At 36.8% G+C, this 13,078-nt stretch overlaps 1 protein-coding gene across 4 annotated transcripts in view; it reads right to left on the bottom strand.

Moving 5' to 3' along the window:
- The window catches only part of CARMIL1 (capping protein regulator and myosin 1 linker 1), a 119,109-nt gene that overhangs the window by 61,881 nt on the left and 44,150 nt on the right, over positions 1 to 13,078 (bottom strand). For all 4 annotated transcript variants that reach the window (XM_034429293.3, XM_060682073.2, XM_034429295.3 and 1 more), the window contains exon 3: positions 3,140 to 3,190. In XM_034429293.3, the coding sequence (XP_034285184.2) occupies positions 3,140 to 3,190 (51 nt within the window). The remainder of the gene's footprint in view (positions 1 to 3,139; positions 3,191 to 13,078) is intronic.

Raw genomic sequence — 13,078 nt, 5'->3', positions numbered from 1 at the left:
AAAATAGAAATAAAATTGAAAACGTGATCAGAGAAAGAGCTCTGAAAAAAAAATTAACAGAAATAAATACAAAATTCCTTGCTTAGGAAAAAGGAATAAAATGCTCAGGGCTGGGATTATGGTTAGGAAATCCTGGTTTAGTAATGAATGGTAGGTGAAAAAGATTTTGGAATAACAGTTTTATAATCAAGCTGAAAACTATTCAGCAGTGCTATGTGGCAGCAAAAAAAAAAGGCTGGAACTTCAGAAATAAACAAGAAGAGTAAAAGTTCTACTTTATTTTGCACTGTTCAGATCTAGATAAGGGAAACAAGGATTACTGGGGACTAAAAACGAAGTCATACAAAGAGAGATTGAAGGAATTTGGAATGTTTAACCTTCAGAAGAGCAAGAGGTATAACACCATTATTCAATTATTTCAATACCTGAAAGAATACACAAAGAAGGTCAAGACCTGTTGCTTAAATTTCCACAGTAGACATCATGAAAAATAAATTTAAGATACAAGAAAGCAGATTCCATTGGAATACCAGAATTTTTACTTCTAATAGTAACAGCACTTTTGATTTTGAAACCAATTCTATAGAAAGATATGACCTGTGGTCAACTTATGACCACAATTGAGCCCAAAATTTCTGTTAATAAGTGAGACAGTTGTTAAGTGAATTTTGCTCCATTTTAGGTCCTTTCTTGCCACAATTAAGTGAATCACTGCAGTTGTTAAGTTTGTAACCTGGTTGCCAAGTGAATCTTCTTTCCCATTGACTTTGCTTGTCAGAAGGTCGCAAAAATGATCCCGGAACACTGCAACTGTCATAAATGAGTCAGTTGCCAAGCATCTGAATTTTAATCACGTCACCATGGGGCTGTTGCAACGGTCATAAGTGTGAAAAATGGTCATAAGTCACCTTTTTCAGTGTTGTAACTTCAAAAGGTCATTAAATGAACTGTTGTAAGTTGAGGACTACTGTAATAAGATCCTCTTTACTGAATGCATTCAAAGGGACAACCCACTAATTTAAAACATTCACACCTTTGATTCTGCAACAAGGAGAAATTCTGTATCTGAATAAAAATTTGCTGCAAGTCATTTTTTTAAAGATTATTCTGTGTTAATCATGGTTTTCTATGGAGCTCAGTCGTTGTCCCCATTCCCCCCCCCAAATTCACTACTTTACAGATTTTAAATTTCAAAATATATTTTTAAAGCTCAGTATATCCTCTTATTTCCCGATGTGGCACATTTAATTTGGCATATTTGTCACAATTCAAGCTTCGGTAATGTTAGTGCACTACAGCAGATTCTGACTAATGTTTCTATATATGGTGCATATAATTAAGAAAGGGAAAATCAAGTGCCACTCCTATTTCATTTTGTTAGTTTTTCTGAAGTAGTTGTTGACAAAGCAAAAACAGGAACTTATGCCAGCATCATGTTAGCCAGAATCCATAGAGTGCCAGAGTGCATTGGTCATGTGATCAACCCGTTTTTGTGGCAGTCTTTAAGTGAACTCCATGGTCGTTAAGTGAATCAATGGTTTGCTATGGGCGCAGTTTGGCTGAAAACTAGAAGTGCCAATTTTTGGGGAAAAAAATCATAAAACACGGTCAGGTGACCGTGGAATGCTGCAAATGGCTGTAAATGCAGCTGTGGTGCCAAGCATCCAAAATTCAGTTATGTGACCGCAAAGGAGGCCAGACCATCTGAACTTCAAAGCCAGGTCATAAGTCCAAATTGTAACTTCAAACAGTCACTAAGTGATCAGCTGTAAGCTGAGGAATACTTGTATATAGCAAACTACATAACATTCCTTTATACCACTAATTTTCAAGTTGTAAATAGAACCAATTCTAGAAAAATGAGAGGTCAACAATGTTGTAGGTCAACCCCCACTTCTTCCCTTACTCCCACTGCTGAAAAATACAACCCTGGCAAATTCTATAATGAATTGCCATTATTATCTCCTGTTATGGGAATATGGAGCAGAATGAGGCTAGAAGGTTATTGGCATCTTCATAGTGAAAATGGTAGTAAGACTGGACCAGGAAATAATACTAATGAAATCAGCACTGTGCCCTAATTCAGACCTACTAAAGCCTGACAAGACAGAGGCACTGACAGACTCTAGCCAGCGGAATCAAAATTATTTCAGAAACGGTTTCTTTCACGTCCTGTAGAACAATACATCTCCAAAATCCACTGCAGAAGATTATTTGAAAAAATTTTGCTTGGATGAAGTCTGTCAACTCTGAATACCACCATGGTGGCCATTATAAAGAGAAGCTGAATTATAACTTATGTCTCAAGAATTCTGCAGAGACATAACGCTAATTAGTGAACCTACTTAACATATTGATATATGTAAATGAACAAGAGGGGATTCTTACTTAAGAATCAAGCAAGGGGATAATCCAGCCATATGATCTGAAATAGTCTTTACATAAATTTTTATACTATTATTTGTTAATTGTCCCAGAAGGCTACTATCATAAAAAGTGATTTCTACTTGTTTGGATTTTATACAGTTGCAAAGCAGTAATCTGAATGTTTCTTTATTAGTTTCTATAATGGAATGTAGTAAGGAGGTGAATTCCCAGGAGGGACAGAAGAGTTAAGTGGAAACTTAGCCTCAGGCAATTCAATCTCAATCGTATGTGTGAGAGAAAGAGGATGAAGACGGATCCTCCTTAATAGTTCACACAGTATAATTTAGATGCAGATAGCAGAGTCTGGAAATATTTTGTTTTTAGGTCTTAAACAATAAAGAATTCAGTTTGGAAGAATCATCATGTGTCATTCTTGCTTCATATTATCAACAATTTAGAGCTTAAAAAACACTGTGAAGTTAAATTATCTTTCAGACACATAGATACCGTCACAAAATTTCATATTCAACAGGAAGAAAAAGTAAGCTGTGCCCCTTTATCTTCCAGAAGATTGCATAAATTTGTTCCAATTGTAACACTTTAAACAACTTAGAAAAAAGAGGAAACAATGCACATCATTTTCTCTTAAATGTATTCTATTAACCATTCTCAACCACCTTATTATATTCCGAGACTATGACCAGTGTATTATCTTAAAAGTAAATGAACTCTGCTAGATTACAGGGGAAAAAGTGATGAAATTCAGCCTTACCTTGGTAGGAATACGGGAAGTTAACAGAAAGGCCCGACATGATGTTAGCACCTGCAAAAAAAAAAAAAAAAAAAGCAAATGTTTACCTTTGAAAAAACAAAACTGGAGCATTTACTGTATATTCAGAAATTCATGCTATAATTTCTTAATATCTACATAAATCTATAGGAGTTTTGTAGCTCTATTTATATTCCCTCATCATCCACTGAATGTAAACAAATAGTCTGCATAAAATTATAGAATTGGAAGAATTTACTTTGTCAAAACAGCTTGTAGTGATTATTTTAACAGGACTATCATAGAGCAGGTTCACACTCAAGTTATGAACAATTACAGCATCTCCTACTTACAAATCAGAATCTGAAGCCAGGTTGATTTTTTTTCTGCTCTGGGATCTTGGTTTATATATAGTGTGCATATATGCTACTGGACATAGGTAGCTGGATTTTAATGGAAGGAAGGTTTAAAGTTCAACCATTCCTGCTGGCTGGCATAATTTTGTACTTTGCACAGAATAAAAAACAGCTAAGACTGCATGAAGTATTTCTTCTCTATTATGTTTTTGGGTGGATGTTAAGATATTTATATTTAGTAGCTGGAGCAGTGGGGTTGTGCAGTGAGCCAGAATAGTTGATCGATTGGAGATTGCTGATTTCTGCATGAGGTAACCTGTGTTGTGATTGGTTGCTATGGGTGTGAACTGGGAGTTTCCCTTTTTCCCCGCCTTTTTCTTCTGTGTGCCCTGTATGCTCTGTGATTCACCTCATGATGCTCCTGTTTGCCTGACTATCTTGTTTGCTGTAAACAGAGATGTAAAATATATTTATTTATATAAAACTACAAGTTTGTGTCTCTGACCTCATCTGGATACCTGCTGTGCAAATTCCTTGACAGTAGATATTAGTAGTCTGATTGTATTAAAGCAGAGAGCAGAGGGAATCTTTCCTATGTACATATTATCCACAAAACTTACAGAAGCAATAGAGGCGCTATTGTTGCATAGCAAATGGCCATATAATTTTCAAGGCTTCTAGAGATGCTACTTCTCAGATAACCTATGTAAAATTCATAACTTATGTAAAGATCTACATAAAGTTCAGCTCTAGGTAAGAGATGGGATTGCAGATACTATACTGACCTTCCTATTATGTAGCAGCTTCATTTCCTGAGCTGCTCAATGCCATGGTTAGGCTGGCAGTGGAGTTCCCCAAACTTACAGTACTGGAGACAAATATCATTGTAATCAAAGACCTGAGCCAAGTCACCAAGGGTCTAACATAAAGTGTGGGCCACATGTTGGATTTGGCTTTTATTATGGGGCAGTGATGACATGATCTGGATCTGAGGTATATTTAGATTAAAATTTAACTATTGTAAAATGGAATTTTCCTTTCTCGTTCAACTTTAACCCCAAAGAAATAATTAATTTTATTCTTGGGGGTGATGAATGCTACACAAATCCATGTTTCATTTTCAAGATCACAGCACTGTAAAGTTTGAAAACCCCAACCTAAACTAATATTTCTGCCATCAGAAATATTATCCCACTCTATGATGGGTCACTGTTGCATGCTTGGAGAACGATCCATAAAAAGAGCTAAGGAAAATTGGCAAATAACATGATGAAATATCAGATAAAACCTCAAAATATGAGGATAGAAAGACCAAAAGGGATAAAGATTTAGTTTAGGTTTGTAACTGCCCTTTGGGCTGCCAGACTTAAATAAGTCTAAATGAGAGTTGGGAAGGAATAATAGCCTTTTATTTAATATGTCATTACTGTTTGTTATATTCATGCCATTCTGTTGACTGTTTTTAACATTTAATTGTAACAATTTTGAAGACTATGTTGGAAAAAGGATCCCACAAATGAAAATATTTGAAATAGATACAAAGTACAGAATATGCTGAAAGTTTACATTCACAGGGGAGAAGATGGTAATTCTGGCGCCTTGTTTTCACATATTATTGTTGGAAGGGGAGAAGTGAAGGACAAATCTTTTCTGTATAAGCCATTGTACTATTACAACAACAACTTCATGATTCTACAATGAAGCTGATTGGCAGAATACTCAGTGCAGACAAAAAGAAATATATCATTTATTGAATTGTTAAACTATAATAGCATTTTGGGGATTTGTTTTCCTGACACATTTGGAGGCATCACAGTGGGCAAAGCTGAACTCCTGAATTTACTAATGCAAGATGAGGAGATAGCCATCCACATCAAAAAGCAGAATACCATACATTTGCTCTCTTATGGACTTGTAGCTGACCCCTCTAAAAAGTAAAATGTTGAACTAATTTTGGTCTGATCAAGTAGCACTATCATGTTTATATCATTAACTTTGTCTTATTTTCCTCAATTTGCAAAAATAAAATAAAATAATGAACAGTTGTTGAGCTACATTTACTTTTTAAATCATATTTTTCCACTTGGGCCCTACATCTCTCTCAATTTCAATTTAACATACAAATGTTGCCCATAGGTACATCATAATGAAAGGAGTTGTTTTTGGTACAATGAAATTAAAGTGAGGAAATTGGTGTAAAGTTTACTGAACATATGAAAATTTGGAAGTTTAAGAAGTACAGAAAGATGATATGTAGTATATGGCCTGTTGCAAGGAATGAATGTGAATGAATGTGAAAAGAATGGCTGTATACATAAACAGTATATCTTTTAATTTATTTCCCTATACCATATTCTCCCTGTAGTGTATCAACCACCCCCTAAATTCAGACACAACTGGACAGGGAAAACCTTTGCCATTTATCAGATTTATATCTGTTTACTGTACTTTATTATTTTAATTTTGAGACCGCCTATCCACAGAAAAACTTTGGATGGCTTACAGATAAAAATCAAAAGAAAGCAAAATATATATTTAAAAAAAGAGAACTGACTTGCTTCAGAATTAACTATTTTAACTTGAAAAATTTCTGTCTCATTTCATATGTATATCAAGATGAAATAACTTGTCATTTTATCTATTTTATCATTAATAGGACATGATATTTAATGAACAAATCCACTAAAATAGCTTTATCAATCAAGGTATCTATAAAATTGAATAAAAATATCAGAGAGCTTGGAGTAATGCTATTTTTAATTAATGTATGTCAATCAAATGTTTTTACAGTTTATAGAAAGATGATCAACTAATGTCATGCTGTCATATATACTACAAAAATTTCCAAAGCAATAAAAACTCATGATTAAAGCATTACAGCTATCCTATTACAGAGTCACTTTATATTCTGAACCCCATTATTGGGAGAAATGGTTAGTGTTTTATCATTTCAATCCATCAAGTAATTTAGTTGACATCTGTCCATTTCTCCTTGGCACATAACCAAAATGCACATATACTAAAGCCTTGTCTAGACTAAGGATTTGCCTTCATATTTGCTATCAGGACAATTGTACAGATTTGCACTTTAGCATGCATGCATATAAGTCACTGGCATTAGTACCAATCGTCACTCAATAAAGGAAAGTTATGTCACATTAGAATGAGCCAATGAAATTATGCTACTTAAAATAGAGCCTATTTTCAAATTAATAACTTTTCTTGAATGAGTTTAGAATTAAGGTGACATCTTGCTAAGTATGACATATTTACTTGGTGTATAGAATTCAGTTCCTCTAATATGAGTAATAAGAAAATTTATGCATAGTGTGCCTTTCTTCAGTCTAGTGCCTTCTACACATGATATGAACTAAAACTCCCACATTATCAGAATCAAATGAAATTTTGGGAAGGTGACGGAGTGAGTTGATCTCACAGAAGACAAGGTTATTTCAACCATATTTGCAATTGCTCTAGCAATTTAGCTGATAATGCTTCAATCAAAGCAGACTATCAATCTGTAGGCAGCAAATGCAATTCAACAAGATCTCAACAAGCAAATGAGAAATGACGGTGTATTTGGTTTATGTGGAACTTCAAATCATTCTCAATTATGATCACTCTCCAATAATCTGTAGATAATTTAGTGATTTTAGAAAATAGTAGATTTGAATTCCAACATTTTTATTTTGAAATTTACATTCCTATTGTCTTGATTGATCTATGAGGGACAAAAAAGATGGAATAGCAATAGCACTTAGATTTATATACCACTTCACAGTGCTTTACAGCCCTCTCTAAGTGGTTTACAGAGTCAGCACATCTGGGTCCTCATTTTACTGACCTCAGAAGGATGGAAGGCTGAGTCAACCTTGAGCCTGGTGAGATTTGAACTGCCAAACTGCAGTCAGCTGGCAGTCAGCAGAGATAGCCTGCAGTACTGCATTCTAACCACTGTGCCACTGCAGCTCTAGTATAGAACAGTCTTTCCAATGGTATGATTCTCTGAATATCTTATTAAATTAAATGGATTGAGAAAACTCTGTTTGCCTAACAGGAAGAGGTTGGAGGAGTGATAATAATTCAATTTAGATCTCTATAGGTCCTGGCTCTAGAGCAGGGGTGTCAAACTCGATTTCATTGAGGGCCGCATCAGGGTTGTGTTTGACCTTGGGGACCAGGGTGGGCATGGCCAGCTTGACATCACTCATGTCGAGGGCGTCTGTGATGGTCCAAGCGCTCTGCCAGTGAAAACGATATCCAGAGCTCCATTTTCAGCTGTGACGGTCTTCTGCCGCCCTCTGCCAGTGAAAACGGAGCTTGGGGGGCCATGTGTGGGAGGCCGCCTCCCAAGCTCCATTTCCGCTAGCAGAGGCATCGCTGCTATGAATGAATTTCCTTCATTCCTCATCATTGGTCATACTGGTTAGGACTGATAGGAAATGGAATTCAACAAGATCCACACATTGCCCTTGCCTGTTCTAGAAGTAAAGTTAAGAATAGCAACATATATTGTAACAACAAAATAGCAAGTCTGCCTCCCTTTGTCTCTCTCTTCCCATATATTTGTATCTATATATATGTGCATATAGTTAGATATTATCAATAACCTTTTGTTTAAGAAAGCATCATAAATAATTGGTCTGAACACTTTCTTGTTTTGCTTTCAGCATCTTAATTTGAAACCGCACTTCTGCTAATTTGATAAGTTGAAACCATAATTGTGTTTCTTATAGAGCAAACAGTTTTACCCATGGTCTTGCAGATGACAGATTTATATTTTATTCCAGGGCAAGCCTTTCTTCTAAATTAAAATAAATTAATGAATAGTTGATAGCTTTTCCAGCAAGTCTGAGTACTCTCAACATACTATGTGCCATTTTGTTTCCGCACAAAAACGAACATGACAATAGCTTTTGCTTGTTCAGTGCTTTTCCTTTATTCCTTATTAGTGTCTGATTAAATATGTCAGTTTCAATATTTTACAAAGCACAGCACTGTCTGAATTGCATACATGCTGAGTTTTAAATATACAGCAAGCACAGAACCAGGTTTTGCTTTTCTTTTAAATGGAAACAAAATGTTCAAAAAGGGATGAATTTAATAAATAATTAATAGGCTACCCACTTATTATTTTTTTACATCTTCATAAAAAATGGATATAAGATCTTTAACCAAATTTACCAATTCTCAATATGTAAATTGTGCATTTAGTCAGAGAACCATCAATCTGTAATTGACTGTGAATAGTCAACAGATATAATCTACCACTTCCAGACCCCCCCTCCGGTCAGAGTATATATACTAGTTTTATAATCTCATAGGTACTAAGGAATTAGATGGATTTAATAATTTTCTAAAAGCTGTCCACAGATCCGAGATTTACTTCTTCGCTTTATAGACTATAGACTAATTGTTGAGTCTAGACTATAGACTCAACAATTAGGAAAGTGCTACATTAATACTTGAAGAGCATACGTTTTTCCACTTTAGTCTAAGAATTTAATATATATGAATATGGGAAAGTTACATCAACTTCAAACATAATTCTCCACTCCAAAGACAATTATTTGCTAAAGCAAGGAATGCAATAAAAAATTGCCAACATTCCTTACTTATTACTGTTTTCAGAGGAACAATCCTTAACATGAAAAACAAAGCAATTAGTTCCATGGAAAAGTGTCTCTACAATGTCTAGTTTTCGTTAGTACTTTAATTGTTTATTTATAGCACCAGCATACAGCCCAGCAAGATAATTTTTTTTCTGAAACACACACACACACACATACACACAGGCATAATGTATACCAGCTATAAAGCTAAATTTCTAATAATGGCTTAGCAGACTGTGCACACAAAGCTCATGGCATTCAGTCGTACAGTTTTCCTCTGGCTTTTTCAACAATATTTTCCTTTATTTTTCATTTAAATTATCCACTAACTCAATAACTCATTTCCCAGACAAACCAGGCATGATGGTCAAGGAAGCTTATCCTTAATATTAAAATAAAGGTGCCAATCTAATTGTTGTAAGCATGGTAAATAATCAAGGAATATGCTTGTACATTACTTTACTTAGCTTTCCCAAATACAATGACCTGCCTATTGCTGCAATCAAGGAATATCCTTGATGCATACAAACTGTTCCAAGTAAATACTGGGGATTTCCTAAATTGTTTCACGACTATAGCCTTTAATACTACACCGAAGAATATTCTAAAAAGTCCCTAAATATTTAAAGAAGTTTGTCAAACACAATTAAAGACTGAATTCATAAAGTGGTCTTCTAGAGCATTGTTTCTCGGGCTCTTTTCATAACTCATAAAATCTGGGCCACAATTTCATCTTCCTGAAAACTCACAAACCATTCTGAAGTATGTCTAGCCCACATCTCCCAAATGAAATCAATGTATCATGGGAACAATGATATCAAAATATTGAAAATCCAGGCAACTTCAAAGAAAGAGAAATATGGAGAGCGGGAGGGGAGGCAAACAGCATTCAGTCCTATACTTCTGATGCTAGTCCCCTGTCCCTATAACCACTGGCAAATAAGGTCACAAATTCTGATTATGCGAGCTGGTTGCCAAATGCCTGAATTGTGACTAGTGACTATGAGGGCATTGCAATAGTCATAAATGTGAGTACAGGTCATAAAGCCTTTCTGAGGCCATCATAACCTCAAACCAGTGTTAAACAAATAGACGTAAATTGAGGACCATGTGTATAAGTGAAACTGTGTATAAGTGAGAAATAATGTTTTCCTAGTTTAAATCAAGAATTTCAAAATAAAGATTTCTAACACTGGGCACCACAGACTGATGGTTCTGTCAACAATAACAGTGTTGATTACTGCTTAGTAATAAAAATAAACACATGGGGCAACAGAATTGGCAGAACTAGCCATCTGTTCAATTAAATTTAAATAGGAACTAACTTGTCTAACAGATTTCAACAAAACCTATGTTGAATTCAGTTTGGATACATCCCAGTATTAGTTAGTTTAATAAAAGGTGTTACAGAGAGGTTTGGGCAACCTATGACTTATAGCAAAAGCTTGGTAAATTTATCATTTAAAAATTGTAATAGAAAGTGCTTAATGGGGATTTATAAAAGCAAATAGGTTGATTCTCTGAACATCAGTAACATTCAGAAAGTAAAAACAGTAATAGATGACAGCTTTATTGAATATTTCATTATGATATGGCTACAGTTTGAAGCAGTGGTGAAATCTAATTTTTTTGCCACCGCTTCTGTGGGCGTGGCTTGGTGGACGTGGCCAACTTTTTTTTACTTTTTAAAATTTTTAACTAGTAAAAAATGCTTTAAAAAGTAATAAAAAGATTCCGATGATCAGCACTTGACCAGCCTGACCCCCCTCGCCAAGCCAGATCCAACGACTCCTAGTCCTGAAGATTGCTCGCCTTTCCACCTTGGCCACTGAGTCCGGGAGATGACGGAGTGGGGGGGGAGGGAGAGAGAAACAAAGCGCTCGGCTGCTCCCCCTTTTCACTTACCCCGACCATCCTGCTGTGGATTTTCATGCCTTGCTTCATGCACCCAGGATCGTCGCCCTCGTCTTCTTCTTTTTCCTCTTCTCCATCTTCCAAATGAAAAAACACCAGGAGCAAGAGCAAAAAGAAGCATGCGCTTGCTCCTGCCGTTTTTTCATTTGGAGGAAGCGCGCGGGGTGTGTGTGTGTGTGTGTGTGTGTGTGTATGACTTTGCTCCTGGTCTTTCGCAGCAGCCCGTGCCCAACGTCCTGTCCCCGGCTGGCTGAACTGGAGTTGGGGAATTCACTCCTTCTGGCCTTGCCCGGGCCAGGCTGGCCAAAGCCATCCCCAGATCGCGCTCTTTGGGTGGTGGGTCCGCTCGGGGGAGCCACCTTGGGAGTCGCGCGACATCCCAGCCAATTTCTGCTGCTCTTAAAGGCCCCGGAACGGATCTGGGTGCTGCCATTCCGAGCCTGCCGGGGGCAACCACCGCATCACCTGTTGCGCTTCCCAGGCAGGCCAGTCGGGGGTCTCGGGGGCGGCTGGAGCAGCCCGCTCCCCTTCCCGGGATGGGGCGCCTTAAAGACGAGCGGCCAGGGACAGGACGTCGGGCATGGGCTGCTGCAAAACACCAGAAGCAAAGTCACACACACACATGTACAAAACCTGCGCGCACAGTGGTACTGGTGAGGTTTTTAGCAAGCCGTGCAGGAAGCCAGACTTGCCTTTACAGGTGGCAAAAAAAATTAGATTTCACCACTGTGTAGAAATATCCATATTTTCTCAATCAAAATAGAACAGAACAGAAACCTGTTGTCTCGAGAACTGGTGCTAGGAAGTCAACTGATTTCCTAGCGAACTAAGCAACACGGAGGCTTTTGCGGATAGGAACAAAGCTCAATTTCTCTGCACCAGGTGAATACCTATCAGACAAAATGCCTTGCATGTCGAAAACACACTCTGTGTCCAGAGGCAGACGCTTCCTTCTTACATGAAGCTTGTTTCTGTAAAATAACTCTTAACAGAGACGGGCGCCCCCTTCCCCCTTCCTGGCTGAGCAGCCCCATGCGCTCTAGGAAGTAACCACGTCCTGGCAGGTGGGCAGAGTCTCGCACTGCTGCTGCTACCGGTTCTCCGAACTACATACCGCCATTGCTACTGAACATTTCACTCCGGTTTGAAGCAACATCAAGCTTCAACACTTATCAAGAAATTTATTTATGTATGTATTCATTCACTCATTTGATTTGTATGCCGCTTATCTCATCTAGATATTTTCTTCCTCTGTACATAGCATTTATAAAATTAACTATTTCTGGATAAGAACAAATCACTTTTTGAGCAAAGCCAATATTCTGAAAAGAAACTTCCAAAGTAGAAACTAGCTTTTTGGAATTTTGGAAGTGAGTACAGCTGCCAAATGAGATAAATACATGGGAGAAGATTCTGTTTTCCTTTTGCAAATCCAGGTAACACCCTGACATAAGCTTTTTTGCATTCTTTAATTTTGTACTGTGCCCAAAAATGGAAAAATAATTTCACAAGAAATATGAATATAAACTACTAACCAGGAAGCTATTTATACAAAGGTATTAGAATATTCTATGGATCTTTTTCAGACTTAGCAGTACATGTCCATGCTTGTTTTTTAGAGTGCAGCCTACTAAAAAAGGGGAAAATTAAGATGAAAACTTGACTTTTAGAAAATGGCTAGAATTTTAAATGCTAACCAGCTTTAAAAACTTTTTTGATTCTATTCTGCACTGTCACACCAATCAGATTTGGGAGGGCGAAGGAAAATAAAATGTATTTCAAACCCTAAAATGTAAGTCAGTCAGTCAGTCAGTCTGTCTGTCTCTGTCTGTCTGTCTGTTTGTCTGTCTCTATCTCTCTCTCTCTATATGAAAATGAAGTATCAATTATGGAAAGTACTTGAGAAAACAGAGACATTTTCAATAGTTTTGTTTGACTCAGGATTGCTTGTATGTCTTCATTTGCTTCCCAGGACAAGCATACCTACTTGCAATTCTATTCATAATTCAGCAGCTCAACATTAAACACTTTCTTTCTATATTGCCTGCATTGCTGTGTTT

This window comes from Pantherophis guttatus, chromosome 3 (assembly GCF_059756535.1).
Source record: "Pantherophis guttatus breed Tessera chromosome 3, ASM5975653v1, whole genome shotgun sequence".
NCBI classification, from domain to species: Eukaryota; Metazoa; Chordata; class Lepidosauria; order Squamata; family Colubridae; genus Pantherophis; species Pantherophis guttatus.
This window is presented reverse-complemented; position numbering and strand designations above follow the sequence as displayed.